We start from the raw sequence: 20,711 nt of genomic DNA, 5'->3' as shown, positions 1-20,711 counted from the left end.
GCAAGCAATTTAATCATGTGAACATATTAGATTAAGCATGAATCAATCCCATGTTGGTTTCCCTTAATTACCCACTAATCCTAGCTAAGAGACTACTCATTCATTATCATGGGAAACATGTCATTAATGGTGTCAATCATCACAACAAGTATAAACATGATAATGGAATGAAGAAATGAACAATAAAGATAAAAGGGTAAAGGAATTGTACCAAACTTGAGATGATCCAAATAATAAAGCAAAGAATAATAGAAGAAACTTGATTGATTGATGAAGGGTTGTCAATCCTCCAATAATAACCCAATAATCTTCAATTACCCAATAATAAACTTGAATAATAAACTTGAACAATAATTAAGGAGAGATTAATGTGAGATTTGTGGAAAGATTAAAAAGTAATCTATTCTAATCTACTCCTAATCTAGTCTAAAGAAGGATTTTCTACTCTAAAAACTTGATAAAAGGATCCCCCAATAAAACTTGATTCTTTGATTATTACAAATGGGGTATTTATAGTGGAAATTAGGTGGATGCATTTAGGGTTAACTAAGGCTAATTTAGTAATTACACTTTTGAGTTTAGAGCAGGGAGGAGCCGGTATTTTTCGGAGGAAGGGAGTCTTTCACGGAGCTTGAAGAACACGAAAATCGCTGGAAAGGAATCCGAGCGGATTAGCCTCGGGACGCTCGGATTGTAGCAGGGGAAGACGGGCGGATTTGGAGCAAGACGCTCGGGCAAAAAGAGAGGGAATCCGAGCGGATTTGGAGCAATCCGAGCGGATTGTAGGGAAGACGAGCGTCTTCAGCTCGGGACGCGCGGATTCCTGAACAGCTTCTTTGTTTGACCTCGGATTGTAAAACGGACGTCATTTTCTCACCCGGACTCCTATTGGAGTGATTCAAAAGCCTAGATCGCTTGTTTTTTCGACGCCGTTACATCTAGCATATTTTCAGAGCCAAAGGAGCAACTCTTGGTTTGCGTTCCGAGCAATTTTCTTCATGAATGGCTTCCTTGCTTTTCCTCCTTGCTTTAAACCTTATGACCCTTCTATATACTCTTTATTCCCACATCATTGGTCATCATTCTTGCCTCTTCTTTATACTAGCCCATCTAATATCATCAATAAGCTTCCAAATATGCACGAAAGACGGGAATTTCCGCCTTATTATCTCCTTTTCTACAAAACATATGAAATGCGATAGAAAAGCAAATAGGAAGGTTTTGACGGATAAAATGGCCAAAGAATGTTATAATAGTATGTAAAATAGGCTCAATTAGGGGACTAAATGTGCGCAAATAATGTTCACATCAAATATCCCCAAACCGAACCTTTACTCGTCCCGAGTAAAGAGGTGACAAAAACTAGACCTTTATTTAAACTATCCTAATAATATAACCGATATGAGACAATTAGCGGGTCTCACTCCGCCCCTTCAACTTACAACAAGACAACCATGAGGTAGGATGCCTTCTTTCAAGGCAAGGTGGGTCTTGCCAAAATGGCGACACATCCAAACATTAAACACACAAAATCAAATAATGGATGCATCTACAAAAGGAATAGCCACTTCCTCATCAAGCGGCGGAGGCACTAAAGAGGAACAAATTTAAGAGCATATAATCCTTCACAAATACTAGTTCAACAAATTACTAAGGCTAAGAGGATGGCACTAAATCACCTCCAAATGGTGTTAAACTAGACTACTTTCGTCCTCAAATTCCAAATGCTTTCGTCAAGAGCGATCGGATGGTGGTGGAATGATGATCCCTATGATGCTAGTAGCATATGACATGACAAGTCTCGAATTATCTACAAAAGTAAAGGTCATGGATCGTCCCAAGCTCGACAAAGTGGCTTGACAAAAAGGCTTTTTGGGAATGAAATGCTCTAATCGTTATAAACAAAGGGTGGATATGACTAGTATTCAAAAATTGACCTCATTTAACTTTCACATTTCAAAAATTTAAGATGGGGTTTGTCCCTTCCGGGCTAGTGTCCTTTGCTTTCGCCAATCGCTTATTAGGCAACCGGTTAACCTCTAGACAATAGCTTTTTGGGGTGATAGTCACTCTGTCTCTGGGCGGCCGAATTCACAACCGTGTGGGGGCCCAATTCAATGAATCCCGCTCCAAAGCACATCGAAGTGGTACGCCTCCATCAAAACAATTTAAATTTCTCAACATTTAACAATTCATAACATTTGCGGTCTTCTTGGCATTAAATTACTTCCACATGACAAAACTTTAGAAATGAGCACTTCAAACTTATTGATAGAAAATATTTTTGGGTTGCCTTACCACAAGGTCAATCAAGGTCACCTAGACAAGTTAACCAAGTCCACATCGCATCACGGGGTTGGATAGGTGACTCACATGCAAACCCTTGACTAGGCTTTGGGTCATGGGTCAAAAGACACTAGTATGACACTATCTAGGGTGTTTTACAACCATTCTAGTAGGCAAAGTCTTAAGTTGAAAAAGTATTTGTAATGGCTTAGTTGCTCTTGTCAAAGTTCCTAATTAGGCATTTTTCAAAACTTTTCTAACATGCTACTACATGCTATGATGCAACTAATATAAACATCCTAATGCAAGTGATTCTACCAACTAATATGACATATAAACTAAATGCAAGTCCTAAGTTCACATTGTTGTACCGCATCAATCAAAATAAAGCCACATAGTCATTAACATAAAGAGGAAAAAGGAGATTGGAAAGATCATACCATGCGGTCTTCAATATCCTCATGTCTCGGATATGGCGTAATCGATCAATGTGAACAAAGATAGAACAAACACAATATATACAACAATATATACATGACTACACTAAAATGGAAATGAACATGTTTTTGATTTTTGAATTTTTCAAATTTTTATGGTTTTCGAAATTAAGAAATTAAGACATATTTTTGTGATTTTTCGAAAATTTTCAATTTGTATGCATTTTGGAATATAAATTCCCATCCCCCACTTTATTTTGGACATTGTCCTCAATGTACATGTAGGAGTAGGAATAAAAATGAAATACATGTTTTTGAATTTTTGATTTGATTTTTTTTTTTTTGAAATAAAGTACAAATGCAATGATATGATATGAATGAATGCATGCTCTAACTAAATGCAATTCTATATGATATATATAACAAATGAATGCAATCTAAACTATACTATATGATGCATGACTTCTAGTAAACTATGGTCACCTATGATCAAACCTCCCCAAACCGATTTAAACACTATTTCTAGTGTAGAAATGAATAGGTTTGGCCATTAGTGACTATGCATGAATTCTAATCTATATGCAACTATCTATATGAGTCATGTGAGATATATACAATGCAACTATACTATATGAACTAGCTAGTATGAATGTAATATAATACAAATGCAAGCTAAAAGTATATGTATATAACTAAATGCAAGTGTAAATGTAATACAAAGTTAAAGGAAAGGATATCTTACAAATGGTGGTTTGAGGGAGGACTCCACCAAACTCATTCCTTGTTGCCATGGTTATTGATGTGGTCCATGTTGCTTAATGCTCTCAATAACCGGTCAAATGCTTGGGCACAATCCTCAAATAAGCATAAATATGGTTTGTTCCACTTCAAAATAAAGCTTGGCCAAGGTAGCTTGCCACTTACTCTCTCATTCACCCTGCCCTTAGCATTTGAGCCTTTGAAATGGTTCAAACCAACAAGCCCATGATTCTTTTCAACACTAGGTATGAAGTATGGTTTATTTTCATCCGTAGACTTCCACTCAACAACTTATTCTTCAATTTTTGTGTTGATGATAGCATTTGGGTTTTTCAATCCTTCTAAAGTCGAAGGAGAATTCTCATAACATTGATGACCGGGTTCCTTGGAAGTGGACATTGTGGGTGCCAAATTTCCACAAGTAGCTTCACGTGCAAGTTTCTCTTTGAGCTTTGCCACCAAGTAGCTTTTGTATGATGCCTTGACCTTTTAAAGAAGGTCCACCATATCCTCTCCAACAATCATTGGCTCCATGGTAGGGGCCAAGTAGTCTTCATGGGAAATGGGGAAAAAGAATTCATCTTCTTCATGGAAGCATACCTCAAACTTCTCAAGGATGGGCTCCTCAAGTAAGGCAATCTCACAACTCTATTCCTCTTCATCATTGCAAGACACATATCCCACATAAGCTTCATCCATAGGTACGTCATCATCGCTCTCTCCATAAGAATCATAAATGGGAGCTTCACTCCTCTTTATTAACACTTTTTCCAACACCTCAATGTTCACATCAAATGATACACCCTCATATTCACAAAGGTTAAGAGTATTTGGCTTACTCAACCTCATATCTTCATCATCAAATACCACACTTTCATACTCACAAGAGCTCAAGGAGATTGGCTCTTCCCACTTCACATCTTCTTCATCAAAGGTCATTGCCTCAAATTCACATTCATGTTCAATGCTCAAGGATTGGTGGGGAGTGTTTGGTTGGGTGGTTTCTTGGGTTTCCTCCATTTGGGCAATTCAAAATGCCAACTCCTCACCATAGGTAACAATGCTTTGGAGAACATTGTTTCTATTTTGGCTCTCCTCTAGCACTTGTTTGAAGAAGTTTTCTTGGTCTCCCATCATTTGGAGAACCACATTTTGAATGTCAATGTTTGGCTCATATTCATGTTGTGGGTGGGTGTGAGAGTGGTTGTATTGTGGCATTTGGAATTGATTGAAAAGTGAGTTTTGGGTGGGTGGTTGTTGTTGATATTGGGTGTGGTGGTTTTGGTGGGAAAAGTGGGGGTAGTAGTTAGGATTTTCATTGTATGAATAATAAGGTAGGTTTGTGTTGACTTACTCCTCAAACTCCCCATGCCCTTAGTCATACTCAAAAGATCCAACATATACTCCATATGTCAAGTCTTGAGCCATCATAGCTAAGACAAGGAAACAACTACAAGCATGAAAACTACACAAAGATGGTAAGAACAATCCTTGAGGAACAAGTTCCTCAAGGTGAAAGCAGAATCAAAATAGACAAACAAGTAAGAACTTAATCACATAGCACCATCCCCGGCAACGGCGCCATTTTGATCCGGTTGATGTCGTCACTCATCCAATCAAACAGATTTATAATACTCAACATACAACTAGTTAGCGGTAAGTCGAGGTCGATCCATGGAACGGTGTGCTTTGGGTTCTAAGTCTATCTATCTCAATTTATGCTAGTGTCACAATTTGTTTGAGTTTGTAGTTGTGTTCTAGACTAATGCAAGCAATGGAGTAAAACAAGCAACAAAAGAAAAGATGTAAACAAATGATTAAAAGTGCTAGGATATCATGGGGTCATAGGGGATTCATGGTGTTGATCATACAAACATGTTTACAATCATAAGCAAGCAATTAATGTTGTGGAGGAACCGAGTTGGGTTATATCTTACGGTTCTTAGGAAGAGTTGGGTCCTGGAGCCGAATCGATTAGATTGTACAACACCTACAAGTCGACTTACTTTCCTCCTAATCAACTTCTATGCATGGTCTAACAAGACTCGAGTTGGGTTATATCTTACGAGTCAAGTTGAGTAGATAAGAGATGGTAAAAATGCAAGGATTCATAGGCTTAGCATTTCATCAAACATAACATGTGCATAAAGTTGACATCACAACAAGCAAGCAATTTAATCATGTGAACATATTAGATTAAGCATGAATCAATCCCATGTTGGTTTCTCTTAATTACCCACTAATCCTAGCTAAGAGACTACTCATTCATTATCATGGGAAACATGTCATTAATGGTGTCAATCATCACAACAAGTATAAACATGATAATGGAATGAAGAAATGAACAATAAAGATAAAAGGGTAAAGGAATTGTACCAAACTTGAGATGATCCAAATAATAAAGCAAAGAATAATAGAAGAAACTTGATTGATTGATGAAGGGTTGTCAATCCTCCAATAATAACCCAATAATCTTCAATTACCCAATAATAAACTTGAATAATAAACTTGAACAATAATTAAGGAGAGATTAATGTGAGATTTGTGGAAAGATTAAAAAGTAATCTATTCTAATCTACTCCTAATCTAGTCTAAAGAAGGATTTTCTACTCTAAAAACTTGATAAAAGGATCCCCCAATAAAACTTGATTCTTTGATTATTACAAATGGGGTATTTATAGTGGAAATTAGGTGGATGCATTTAGGGTTAACTAAGGCTAATTTAGTAATTACACTTTTGAGTTTAGAGCAGGGAGGAGCGGGTATTTTTCGGAGGAAGGGAGTCTTTCACGGAGCTTGAAGAGCACGAAAATCGCTGGAAAGGAATCCGAGCGGATTAGCCTCGGGACGCTCGGATTGTAGCAGGGGAAGACGGGCGGATTTGGAGCAAGACGCTCGGGCAAAAAGAGAGGGAATCCGAGCGGATTTGGAGCAATCCGAGCGGATTGTAGGGAAGACGAGCGTCTTTAGTTCGGGACGCGCGGATTCCTGAACAGCTTCTTTGTTTGACCTCGGATTGTAAAACGGACGTCATTTTCTCACCCGGACTCCTATTGGAGTGATTCAAAAGCCTAGATCGCTTGTTTTTTCGACGCCGTTACATCTAGCATATTTTCAGAGCCAAAGGAGCAACTCTTGGTTTGCGTTCCGAGCAATTTTCTTCATGAATGGCTTCCTTGCTTTTCCTCCTTGCTTTAAACCTTATGACACTTCTATATACTCTTTATTCCCACATCATTGGTCATCATTCTTGCCTCTTCTTCATACTAGTCCATCTAATATCATCAATAAGCTTCCAAATATGCACGAAAGACGGGAATTTCCGCCTTATTATCTCCTTTTCTACAAAACATATGAAATGCGATAGAAAAGCAAATAGGATGGTTTTGACGGATAAAATGGCCAAAGAATGTTATAATAGTATGCAAAATAGGCTCAATTAGGGGACTAAATGTGCGCAAATAATGTTCACATCATGTGTGTCAGTGATAAGATGGCGTAACTAGTAACATAATTCCCGCTACAAGTTATAAGCCCAACATTCGACAATGAACCAAAGCCAGAGTTACACCTTTTTTATCTCCAAAAAGTTTTTGAAACATAACCATCAACCAAAAAAAAAACAGAATGTGTAACCATTGTTGCACACTGCCAACTCCAATAAAGATGGATTATCCAAAATGATGTCTATCAAATTGGCATAAAAGTCGGTCACTTGGCACAACTATTGAACAAAAGATCAGATTACATTTTTCATTAGACCTCTAGACAATCATTAAACACGAAAAAGACAGTCAAAATGAGGGACCATGCCCTACCATTACACGTTGCCGAGTTTAGAACATCTGAGCATTCGTGGGAATATATTCTAGACAATTATGCCATCCAACAAATAACATAAACTGGTGTTTAATGGACATAGCGGTTGAATAGGCTCAGTTTGCCTTTACATGACACAACAAAATACCAAGTCCTATTTTACTCCATTACGCCTTTCATAAAATGAACCACACATACTCCTTGGTTGATTGCTAGTAGCCACACATCTTCCAAACAAACACTTGTCGTCCATTAAAACATCTGCATGTCAAACACAATAATTAAAATCTGATAACCCGTGATTTAAATGGTTGTTTTAAGGTAAAACTGGAAATGAGGGTAAAAAATAAAGGAAAACAATATAAGACCTCTCTCTGATTTTCTTGCCATCGTAACAAGCTTAACGCAACTGCCCTTCGAAATGAAGGCAAACCCTTGAAATTGCTCGCAGCTTTCCACAAGGATCGGTCACGGCCAGCCTCCAACCATTTCAGTACATAGACACCGCAATCGTGTCTTCACAAGCATAGCGACAATAATTAACATTAAAGGCTGACTTGAACGGAAATAACTGATGATAACGATAGTGGAAAGGAGTAAGAATGATGAACTTACATGTTTGTCTGTTGAGGAACATTAAGAGTCTCAAATGGAAAGAGGGGAACACCTACAAAGAGTTTGTACTCTTTGGAACGGCATAAAATCGTAGTGACATTGCTAACCTGAAAAAGGAGAATAAAAAATGAACGTACTATATATGGAGAAAACAAAGAAAAATTATATAGTCAAAAAGATAGAAACTAATGATATGTACCACGTCCGCAGCGATCTCTGTATCAGGCCGAATATCCTTGGTACGTAGTGAGTTTAAGATATAGTTCGTCTTCTCCTCCATATCACACACGATGAGAAACCAGTGGCTATCTTCTATAATGGCTATAAACATCTGAAAGCCAAAATAAAAATTCGTGTAAGATGACTAAAACTAGGGTTATATTCAAATAGACAAAATGCAGTTTTTAGATATCCAAAGAAAACAGATAGTGTACTTACAGCTTTAACACACGTCCCATCATTTGGCATATAGGATGTTTTAATGTAATTACGGCCAAGTGTTCGATCTCGCTTTGGATTAAGGTGCTGCAATGAACAAAAAACATCATCATAATTCTATGACAGATTATTCGTTAAAAAAGTGTTAATTGATAAACAGCTACAAAAATTATACTAACTCGTGCGGTTGTTGGGATATACAATAATTCTGGCTTGGGTAAGGTTGAATAAATCCCGAACATATCAATTACCTAAAATGATAAAAATGAAATGTTGTTTTGTACTAAATAAAAATACTAAAAGACAAATATGGTGTTGATAAAATGAAAATATACCATATCAGCGACCCATTTCCGAGGCCTCAAAGAGGACATGCCTTCTTTTGTTACTTCCCCAAAGTTTGTCACAACTACTGCATCACTACAAAATCAAATATACAGTATATACAAAAAAAGTCATTATGTGGAATAAACAAAAAAAGTCAAAAATTCAAGCTGATATTGTAAGCATATTATTACTATTTAGCTGCATCTCCCTTTGATGGAAGGAACACGTAATCCAAGAGATGCGAATCAGAAAATACCACTTGTTGTTCAACCGCTTGTTTCCTTTATAAGATGGATGAAAACACGTAAATGGTTGATATCGAAAAACACTAACAGATCATGAACATTTATACTAATTTTAAAATGTTTGCTTACCCAGTCCTGACATTAAGACACCTTGCATCTATTGAAACTTGTTGTGACAGATCATTCTGGGCACTTGAAAGGAGAGCAAAACAATATTTCAACACGCCTAAAAAGGATCTTGCCAAGCTGCATTTCTTTGGCCTAACTCGTAAAGTGCAAGATATATTACATTTTTATTATGGGTAATGTAACTACCAAAGTATATAGCGTATTTAGGCAACAAAAAAATGTAACTTACGTTTATGACTTGGGTCTTGAGCATATGACGACAGCCTGTATATATCTCCATGTAACACATCAGGTAAATGCCATCATCCACAATATCAAGCGCATGTGACTTGGGTACGAACTCTTCACATTTGAAAAATTGTACTGTCTTGAATATGCTCGAACGAGAGACCAGGACGGACCGAATAAAGTCCCTCTAAAAAAAAGCCAAACAAAAATTAGCAAACATATTTGGAGAACTAATTAGGCATCATCATTTGAACACTTAAAAGGGTTTGCAAAATCAAAATGCTCACCACCATAAGGACATATTCAAAGAAAGTCTCTGATTTAGGTTGCATTGGGTGGATGACCTCAATCTTACGGGCAACAAAGTTGACACAGATCAGGAGCGGCTCACGAAGTGTGAAAGCAAACATCATCTGGGTTTGGAAAAACATATATGTACCTTAGTGAACACACAAAAAACGGGCAAACACATGCTAATTTAACTTTAGATGCAATAAATATCTTGCAAGCTCACCAGTTTCACTTTATCATACTCAGTGCTATCTTCACATATAATTCCTTAATTAAAAAACAAAAATGTAAAAATTTAAACACAGGGAAAAGCAAACACGCCTTTGATCAATCTAAAAAAAGAGCATAAGACAACGTACATTGTGAGTGACAAACGCGTATAATCGTAAAGGGGAGGAGGCAGCTCTTATTTCCTCTCTCTTATTCAAAATACTAGCCCATACATTGATTACATTTGCAGCTATCTTGGTGTTGGCAATAAAGGTCTTAAAATCACATCGTCTTAGCTGGAAACGGTTATTCCGGAATAGTATCTCACTGAAACAAAAAGATAACAGGTAGGTACAATAATCAGAGGTATATATACGTTATAAAATGTTATAGGTACGCTTGACAGATAACACAACATTAGATGCAAATACAGAACAAGGAACCAATATGAGTTGTACCTCTCATTAGATCCATCCCTAAACACCAAGTCAGAAAAATCCTTCTCAGATTGGCTCAACTCAGCAAGCATAGATATATTCCGTTGAACATAAGGTGACTTGAATATTTGTAGAACAATGATATCCCTCTTATTATCTGGTTTTGCCACATTATGAACCGACTTAGAAGCGTTTAACGGGAATCCATGAGTAGCTTCTGTCTGGGGGGAAGCAACAGGTTTGATGGGAGGTCCTTGTGAACCATAGGAATTTGATATGTCTTGAGACTGAAAAAGGTTGAATGTCGGACACTCAGGAGCAACACGTCTTCTCTTTGGTGCAACAGGTTCATTGAACGCGTTACTTAATGCGATAGCCGCTGCCACAAAAGCAGGGTCATTCCAGCATGGGTCATCATTAACACCCTCTGCTGATGACGTGGCCCGAACACCGTGATTATTAGATTTTGACCTACCAACTGTAGCGGCCGTCTCGTGAGCAACATGGACTGTAGGATGTACATCTGGATTCTTGGCAGTACCGGGTTCATCTGAATTCTTGGCAATATCGGGACAAACAGTAGGGTCGACTTTACCGCGGTCTGCATTAGCCCCAACCCCTGCCTCAGGGATAACAGGTGGTGTCAACTGGAACCCGCCTAGTAGAGAATCTGCCATGGCAGAAAGCTGGCCGACAACTATAGAATCCGGCATTACAAGTTTAGCACTGTTGATTGCATCTGCAAAGTTGTGAAACGCAGCAGCAAGTGCTTTCGCCATGGTTGCCATCCTCACAATACAATTACTGACACGTGTCACGTTATCATCGTGATTGTCAGGCTCATTGTTGTTGGGCGCATCATTCTCATTCTCGACGACCTCTTGCTCCATCACAACATCAGGTTGTGGTCTGGTACTGCGTTCTCTAAACCCAGAACCAAAGCACCCGGGATGCTTTACAAGCTGGTTATCGATGAACCCGGAACCAAACCTACGAGCCTCCTTTTTTTCTTTTGATATACAAAAAGATATTGCATCCTTTGTCCATGTGCAAAGTGTTGGGAACACGCGGTCGACTGTTCTAGCTTTGAAAACCGACCTATCCAGATAAATGAGGATTAGAACCAGTATAGGGCCTCTGAAGATCTTCTTGCACCCACCGTTGTCTTCCTTTTCTTTATCAGCCCACCAATGTTGGACACTTGCAATTAAGTTTCTTCGGGTGAAGTCGCACCAGTTCATATGTGGTATAAGAGAGACATCCCTCAAACACTTAAGTATCCGAATACTTGGGACGTTACCCTTAACTCCCATAAGTAAAGCCGCCACGATAAACACGATAAAATTTCTCTTGAAATCTGCCCCACCTTGTCTTTGTTCAGCCATCTTAGACAAGACATGACTATTGGTCACTTTGTCAACTCCCTCGTATTGGGATTTCCATTCATTAACCAGCTCTAAAAACTCTTCAGTCTGCTCAAATCGGGTCGCTTGTGAGATTGCTATCTCACCCATGGGTAACCCTGTGGCTAAATGAACATCTTCGTCACGAATAGGGAGTTGCCCGTTTAAGAGAGAAGACGTGAATGGATCAAAGCGAGAAACAAGCCAGTATGCCAGCTGCCCCTGAAGCATGTCAGTCTTCAGACACAAGATGCCTCCAAATCCCATATCTGAATATCGAAATCGATTATCGGGACGCCCACCGTTGATAAATTGTAAGAGAAGCTTGGGACTCATTCTTGTCTTTAATACCGGGAAATCATCGGTAGCATCTGAACCAGCCTGTTGTATACTTGTACTAAGGGCTTCCTGATGATTACTTGGGCCACCTACATCTAACATAGATGGTTCAGGCCTAGATCGCTTCATTATTACACCTGCATTCATGTAAGATGTTACTGAAAATAATTATGACGTACCCAATAATCACTAAAATGCAGCAACGTATACGATAATACAAATAAAAAACGGAATAGTAGTACTCCATGTACAAATAAATAGTGAATGTGGTATATAATTTTAAAAAGGGACAATCTACGAACTACAAAATGAAAGGGACAACAGAATACAGATGAAAGGTAGTTTCATACAACATCAAATACAAATCACCACGCCACATATAACATAAGGACGTACCTAGCAGAAAATTTAACATGACTACAGTCCCTTGGGACGTACCTAGCTGATATGTAGCCCTTGGGTTTATAAAAAAACAGTAAAAACTCACAATTATACAACACACAACACACTGCTTAAAATCCCCACTGAAACAGACAACAAAACAAAAGAAGAAATACAAAAAGCATAATAATAGTATATCAAACACCTTATGCCAAGCATACAAAAAATGCCACAAAAACATAGCACATATCGTCACGACAAACATAACACATGAATGTACCTAGCAAATCGACTTAGTATGACGATGATAATTTGGAACGTACTTAGATGATACCACATGGTCAGAACGTGGAAACACACATTAAAAAAGCTCGACAATAAAAATACACATAAAAAATAGGGTGATGGTTGATAGTATATTTGAAAAATACGTAGCATATAAAAACCTAAATGACAGATAGGTACCTAGTATCTAAATTAGCGTGCCTAAAACCCGGTATAACGTATCTAACAAGAGCCCCCCTTAAGTTTTGATAAAACAACAAAACACAAACAATGCCACACACCGAATATATGGCACGATAGTTTATTTGAAAAATACATGGCGAATCACGACCGAATGACAAAGATGTACCTAGTAGCTATACAAACGTACCTATATCCCGGAATAACGTACCTATTGACAACAAGGGCCCCTAATTGTTGAAAAACAAAAGAATTCCACCAAAACATAGGTATGATCACATTTTTTTTTGTTTTTTTTTTTATTGAATGTTTGTTTGTTGAACTCTTAATCATAACAAGAGACTCAGATTGTTCATAATGTTGAGAATCGTAACGACAGTACTGACATAGACAAACGAAATCGATGAACTGATAAGTAAAATTATGCGAAATCGATGAACTACAAGTTGTAGTGAACGAAAAACAAAAAACAATAAGTAAAAAGCGAGACAATACACAACAAAAAGTATAAATAAATCATACAAACTAGACGGATAATGGACTTAATCACGAGAACAGCAACATTGATAACAAAAAACTCGCTAAAAACGCAACAAAATTAGTCCTAACAAAATAGAATACACATGAAATCTCACAACAAATGAAAGTCGAAATGGAATGCTGTGAAATCAACATAACTAAGGTTACATGCAAGACGATTTGAAACAGTAAAAATCAAATGGATAAAGAAATACAATACCTAGCTGAAGAATATAGACGACGATGCACCTCAGATCATCGATTTCGATCAGGTTAATTGAAACAGACAAGGAACCTGCAAATCACATGCACAACTGAAATCAAAATATAATCACAAACAAAAACTAAATTAAACAATTAATTAAACGCAAAACAGCGGGAATATTACCTAATCACAACCACACTCGACGATAACACAAATTAAGCTCAACTGGACCTGCATTATTGATTAAAATCACAAGGAAGTAAAAATACAGGAAATAATTAAGCTCGGCTACAAACAAGTCGAAGAAATCGATATAAACAACTGAAAATTATGATGAATTTACACCGAAAAATACTTACGAATTTGAAAGAAATATGACAATTGAAGATGATATAATGATACAGATACAAACTATTAATCGTTGACCATTATCATCGTCGTTGAATTTCTTCGACTTTAGTTAATTTGACGAGATGATGAATTTGGGGGAAAAATTAGGGTTCTGTTAGTGGAGAGAGAAAGTGGACGGGAAAAAATGAGATGAGAGAGAAAGAATTTTGAAGAAATGAAAAAATACGCGTGATATAATCCCGCGTAATAACTGGGTGCGTTGACAGGAAAAATAGAGGCGTGATATCAGCCGTACAATTCCAGTTAATCCATTGGTTGTTGTTCGTTCTCACCGTTTGCACCGAGTGATCGTTCTCACCGGATCCTAAATCTCTCTCTCTCTCTCTCTCTCTCTCTCTCTATATATATATATATATATATATATATATATATTGGAATGTTTGTCGTGTGTATATATATACTGATATACACACATACATTTTGATAATACGATAATAACTACTCCCTCCATTCAACTCCACTTTGCAACTTTGATTTTTACACGGATATAAAGGAGCGGATTAAAAAAAGTATTAAAAGTACATGGGGAAAGAGAAAGAAGAGGTTAAAAATATTAAAAAAAACATAAAGGTGGGGTTTTATGGTGGGTTAGTGTGGGGTTTGGGTGGCATTTTTTGTAAATAAAGATTTTAAATAAGGATAGAATTGTCATTTTTTTAGCCAAATAAGGAAGCCTGTAAAGTGGAGTTGAATGGACGAAAATGAAATACATGTAAAGTGGAGTTGAATGGAGGGAGTACAATTATAATAGTATTAGACGTCTATCCCTTATATGCCTTATAATTTTGTTCTTCGAACCAAGTTCTTTCTACTAATTTTATCTAATTCATATGCGTCATACGTTCTTTGGTAACCATCATTTAGAAGAATTTGATCCCTGATTAATTTTGTTAGTTATAATCTTTATTCTAATTCTAAATTTTATCTTTCTATTTCTTTTTAAATCTAGTAGATTTATTCTATTTTTTTTTATCAATTCTTTATTTGAGTTAAATTATTTAGCATTATTTATTAATCTGCGGTATTTTGCTAATGTTGGAGACTCTGTAATCACTCAAAAAAAAAAGCTTTCTTTATTAATATAGATAGATACTAGATTTAATGCCCGTGTGATGCACAGACCACTTGTAATATTTTGTCTCTTGAACCACAGGTAAACGCCAAGTTACAGAATAACCATTAGAAATGTTAACTTCTGTTTACAAAGAGACTCGATGCAAACTCCAACTCCAAACTAACTATTAGTAAATATTATTGTATCTCGTTTGTTATAGTATGTAAATATCTAGCGTATCTTAGAAATATTGTAATTAGGATGTGTTCACATTGTAACCTCCAAGTATATATATAACAATTTCATAATCACCCAAATTAGGGGATTATACATTTCTACATGGTATCGAGCTGGGTTAACGACCTGCCTACCGTTTTCTTTTTTTTCTTTCTTTCCTGCGTTGCTTCGGCACCCTCCTTCCATCACCCTAGCCTCACGCTACAATGGTTCATGGTGACACATCCGGTGACAAATCCCCCACCAGAAAAGCCTCCCTTCACCCCGTCTTCACCGTTACCAACATTCAAAATAAGGTACGGGTTCTCGACGGTGTGAAAGTCTCTTACGCATCGTGGGTGAATCTCTTCACCCTTCATGCCCGCGGATACAAAGTCCTAAATCACATTGACGGTACTCCTGCACCGGCCGAGACCGATGCCTCCTATGACTCGTGGACCGAAGTCGACGCTCACGTGCTCCAATGGATTTATGGTACTCTTTCCGACGATCTCTTGTCTCGTGTTTTGGAACCAGACGCCACTGCTTACCAAGCATGGAACCACGTCAAAAATATATTCCTAAACAACAAAGGGGCAAGAGCAGCGGCTCTTGAGCAAGAATTCTCAAATCTGAAACTTGCATCTTTGCCGTCTCTCGATGCGTATTGCCAACGACTTCGTCAATTGGCAGGGCAATTAAAGGATGTTGATGCGGCCGTCAGCGAACAAAGGTTAGTCTTAAAACTGGTCCGAGGCTTACCATCTGAATACGACACCGTTGCTGCCTACATCAACCAAACACTTCCCAATTTCGAGACGGCTCGAAGCATGCTCGAATTGGAACAACATCGCAAATCGAGTCGCGATGACATTGAGACTGCCCTTGTGGCACCTCCGGCTGCATCCAAGCCATCTTGGCCGGATTCCCCCATTGACAAACAACCATCTTACCAACCACGACAGCAACAAAACAATCGACAAGGTGGTCGTCGTGGCAACAATAACAATAACAACAGGGGCGGCTACAATCGAGGAGGCTACAACAACAAAAGCTCCAACAACACTGGCGCCTATTCAGGTAATTCTTTGTCCTCTGTTGGTTAGCCTCCGTGGCCGACATATCCCTCTTGGCCTTCCTCGTGGACTCCTCCTCCTTGCCCTTACCCCACTTTTTCGGGCTGGGTTCCACCTTGGCGACCGTGGCAGCAGTTTCCTGGCGGTTCCTTCAATGCATCTCAATGCGGAGGCTCTTCACGCACTCCCTCACGCAGCTATGGCCAAGCCTACATGACCACAGATGACGGTTCTCAACCTACTGACCTCGGGATGGCCTTTAATGCCATGTCTCTCCAGCAACCCGAATATGGTGGTCCGTGGCTCATGGACACCGGTGCTTCTTCCCACCTCACTGCCGATCCAGGTACGTTACAAAAACCTTTCAATTCTTGCACGATTAATTCGATTTACGTTGGTAATGGCGCTAGCATTCCAGTTAAAGGATCTGGCACTTCCCTTATACACACAAATGACCGAACCCTTCACCTTAACCATGTCCTGTATACACCACAAATCATCAAAAACCTTATTTCTGTCAGAAAATTCACTAAAGAAAATAATGTTTCTGTTGAGTTTGATCCGTTTGGTTTTTCTGTGAAGGATTTAACGAATGGGAAAATGATTTTGAGGAGCAACAGTGACGGAGAACTTTACCCCGTGTCTTCCCTTCAAACCGTGTCCCAGCCTGAGTCGCACCTCCACTTAGTTGCCCAAGCATCGGATGTTTGGTATTCTCGTCTTGGTCACCCCGGTGCATCTATAATTGATTTTCTTAGGTCTCCTTCTATTATTGATTGTAATAAAGAGCACAACTCTCATCTTTGTCATTCATGCCAAATAAGCAAGCATAAAAGATTGCCATTTCATGACTCTTTATCGCAAACTCTCGCACCTTTTGACATTATTCATAGCTATTTGTGGGCATCGCCTGTTTTAAGTACTAGTGGTTTCAAGTATTATCTCATTTTAATTGACAGTTTCACCCAATATGTATGGGCTTATCCTTTAAAATTCAAATCCGAGGCCTATGCTACATTAAATTCCGCTCCTATGTCAAAACTCAATTTTCACGTGAAATAAAATCTTTTCAATGTGACTTAGGAAAAGAATTCCATAACAGCCAGTTTCGTCAATTTGCAAATGCTAATGGGCTAATCTTTCGCTTTTCTTGTCCACAAACATCGTCACAAAATGGAAAAGCCGAAGGAATGATAAGACGTATAAATGAAATTGTTCTAGTCCTTCTTCATAACGCCTCTCTGCCCTCCTCCTTTTGGGTCGATGCACTACATGCCACGGTGCATTTACATAACATCCTACCCACAAAACTCCTCAATTTTCGCACTCCCATGTCTGCTCTTTTTCACAAAAATCCATCCTATAGCCATTTACGGGTTTTTGGGTGTGCTTGCTACCCGAATCTCTCGTCTAAACGCCCACATAAGTTAGCAACCCGGTCAACCAAATGTGTCTTTTTAGGGTACCCTTCCGAGTATCGCGGCTATAGATGTCTTGACTTGTCCAGTGGTAAGATTCTCCTGTCCCGTCATGTGACCTTCGACGAATCCGTTTTCCCTTACGCTACTTCCTCCACAACTAACACCACGGACTACATCTTCCTCCAGCGTCATGACCCTCTCCCCCACCGTCCTTGACCACATTAACCCAAACCCAACCCCAACCCCAACCCAACCCACGCCCGAACCCACTACGCCCAACTCCCCTCCCCATTCCCCTGCTCATTCACCTCCAACCACGCCTGCCACACCTCCTGTCACTACCCCACCGTCGGCTACCACCCCACCTGCCACCAGTCTCACTCACTCACCTACCTCACCACCTCACACCACACCACACACCACCCCACACATGCCTGACCCTCCCCCACGACCAACTTTTCGCCCTCACCACATGAATACTCGTGCTATGCATGGGATATTCAAACCTCGCATTCTCGCTGCCACCTCAACTCCACCCATATCTCCGTTACCCAAATCCCCCCACCTTGCCCTCCGTGATCCGAATTGGAGTGCCGCCATGAAAGACGAGTTTCGTGCTTTAATTGATAACAAGACTTGGGACTTAGTCCCTCGTCCTCCTGATGCTAATATTATACGTTGTATGTGGTTATATCGTCAAAAATACCACTTCGATGGTACTCTACAACGCTATAAGTCTCGGCTTGTGGTGAACGGGAAAACTCAGCAGGTTGGTATTGATTGTGATGAAACGTTCAGCCCTGTTGTAAAACCGACTACTATTCGCACTGTCCTTAGTTTAGCTGTGACTCGTTCTTGGCCCATCCATCAGTTGGATGTCAAGAATGCCTTTCTACATGGGGACTTGGCTGAGACAATTTTTATGCACCAACCTCCAGGATTCGTGGACCCACTGGCTCCACATCATGTGTGTCGTCTTCGTAAATCTTTATACGGCCTTAAACAGGCCCCCCGTGCATGGTATCAACGTTTTGCATCCTATGTTCTATCCCGGGGTTTCCGCAGCAGTGTTTGTGACTCCTCTTTATTTATTCTCCAACACGGCTCTGATATCGCCTACCTGCTGCTCTACGTCGACGATATAATTCTTAGTGCATCCAGTGATCAGCTTCTTCTCAAGATAATTAATGAACTTTCTCAAGAATTTGCAATGTCTGATCTCGGCTCTCTGCATCACTTTCTCGGCATTGTTGCCACTCGCACTCACTCGGGTTTATTTCTCTTGCAGCAACAATATGCACGCGACATTCTGGCTCGTGCTCCCATGTCTTCATGTAACCCGGTAGCTACACCAGTAGATGTTGGCGCCAAATTGAGCACGTCCTCGGGCCCGCTTATTTCTGATCCTGGTCTTTATCATAGCCTTGCCGGGGCACTTCAGTATTTAACCATTACGCGGCCCGACATTGCCTACGCTGTCCAGCAGGTCTGTTTATTTATGCACGCCCCTCGTGAGCCACACTTTCATTTCCTTAAACGTATTTTACGATATATTAAAGGCACACTTGATCATGGGCTTACCTTTACTAAATCTGCTAACCACGTTCTTACGGCCTATACGGATGCCGATTGGGGGGGGGGGGACTGTCCGGACTCCCGTCGCTCTACCTCGGGCTATTGTGTCTTTCTTGGTGCTAATCTTGTCTCGTGGTCCTCCAAAAGACAAGTTACTATATCTCGTTCTAGCGCCGAGGCAGAGTATAGAGGTGTTGCTAACGTCGTTGCTGAGACTAGTTGGTTGCGTAATTTGCTTCTTGAATTACATGTTCTTATTAAACGTGCCACACTAGTCTATTGTGACAATATTTCCGCTCTGTATCTCTCTAGCAACCCGGTGCAACACTAGCGAACCAAACATATTGAGCTTGATATTCATTTTGTTCGCGAAAAAGTTCAGCTAGGAACGGTCCGTGTTCTTCATATCCCGGCTGAGTACCAATAAGCCGATGTGTTTACAAAGGGGCTTCCTCGCCATCTTTTTACCTGGTTTCGTTCCAGCCTGAGCGTCCGTTCTCCTCCCGCTCCGACTGCAGGGGTGCATTAGTAAATATTATTGTATCTCGTTTGTTATAGTATGTAAATATCTAGCGTATCTTCGAAATATTGTAATTAGGATGTGTTCACATTGTAACCTCCAAGTATATATATAACAATTTGATAATCACCCAAATTAGGGGATTATACATTCCTACACTAACTAAGTTAGTCATATTCTAATACATTTCTAATTTACTAAAAGCACTCGAATAGTTATATTAAAACTAATTCTACGCAATAATTATTATTAAATTCCTTATGATGAAAGCTTTCATATGAGTATACTTCGTACTTCATATATTTTTTCTTTTTGACATTGAAAACAAAAATGAGCGTCTCGAAGTTTGAGAATGATATGCTCCGTATATAAAAAACAGAGGGAGTAAATCAACATATGACTAATAAGACGATTGTAACACCCCCATTTACTCAGGAGCCTTTAGCTAGACATTCCCAAGTAAATAGAACTGTTACCATCTCGGTTTCCCGAGGTAGTGAATAACAAAGTCCAACTCACCAAAGTACTTTACATTAAAAACTTAATGATTACATGTTTATTACAGATTAATCAACTAAAACTTAATATAAAATAATTACAACTCGCAGCGGAAATAAATAGAGTGATATAATTGTGCTATGTGATCTAGATTTCAGCTATGGTCCAAGTCAAGCTCTCATCCCAATGCTCCCAAGTCAGCTAATCTTTAGTACCTGTCAAATCTGCTCCCCATAAAACGGTTCACCGCAGGTGTTCACGAATACACAGTCAACCGCAAGGTTGAGTAGGAATAAATACTAACAACAAAAACATACGATAACAATCCAATTTATTTTTACATTGCACAACCCCCCTGACAACGTGCTCCTTCCCTTTTTCTTAGCACACTAATCATCCCGCCAATC

The 20,711-nt window shown here is 39.2% G+C and overlaps 1 protein-coding gene across 1 annotated transcript; it reads left to right on the top strand.

The window, feature by feature from the left end:
• The first annotated feature begins 15,441 nt into the window (after window positions 1-15,441).
• On the top strand, window positions 15,442-16,320 carry LOC141632830 (uncharacterized). Its single transcript, XM_074445341.1, has one exon. It carries the CDS (start codon window positions 15,442-15,444, stop codon window positions 16,318-16,320), a length of 879 nt encoding a protein of 292 aa, XP_074301442.1.
• The last annotated feature ends 4,391 nt before the right edge of the window (window positions 16,321-20,711 follow it).

The sequence above is a fragment of the Silene latifolia genome, chromosome Y, assembly GCF_048544455.1.
Source record: "Silene latifolia isolate original U9 population chromosome Y, ASM4854445v1, whole genome shotgun sequence".
Lineage (NCBI taxonomy): Eukaryota > Viridiplantae > Streptophyta > Magnoliopsida > Caryophyllales > Caryophyllaceae > Silene > Silene latifolia.
The sequence above is the reverse complement of the archived record's forward strand: the minus strand, read 5'-3'. Positions and strand labels throughout refer to the sequence as shown.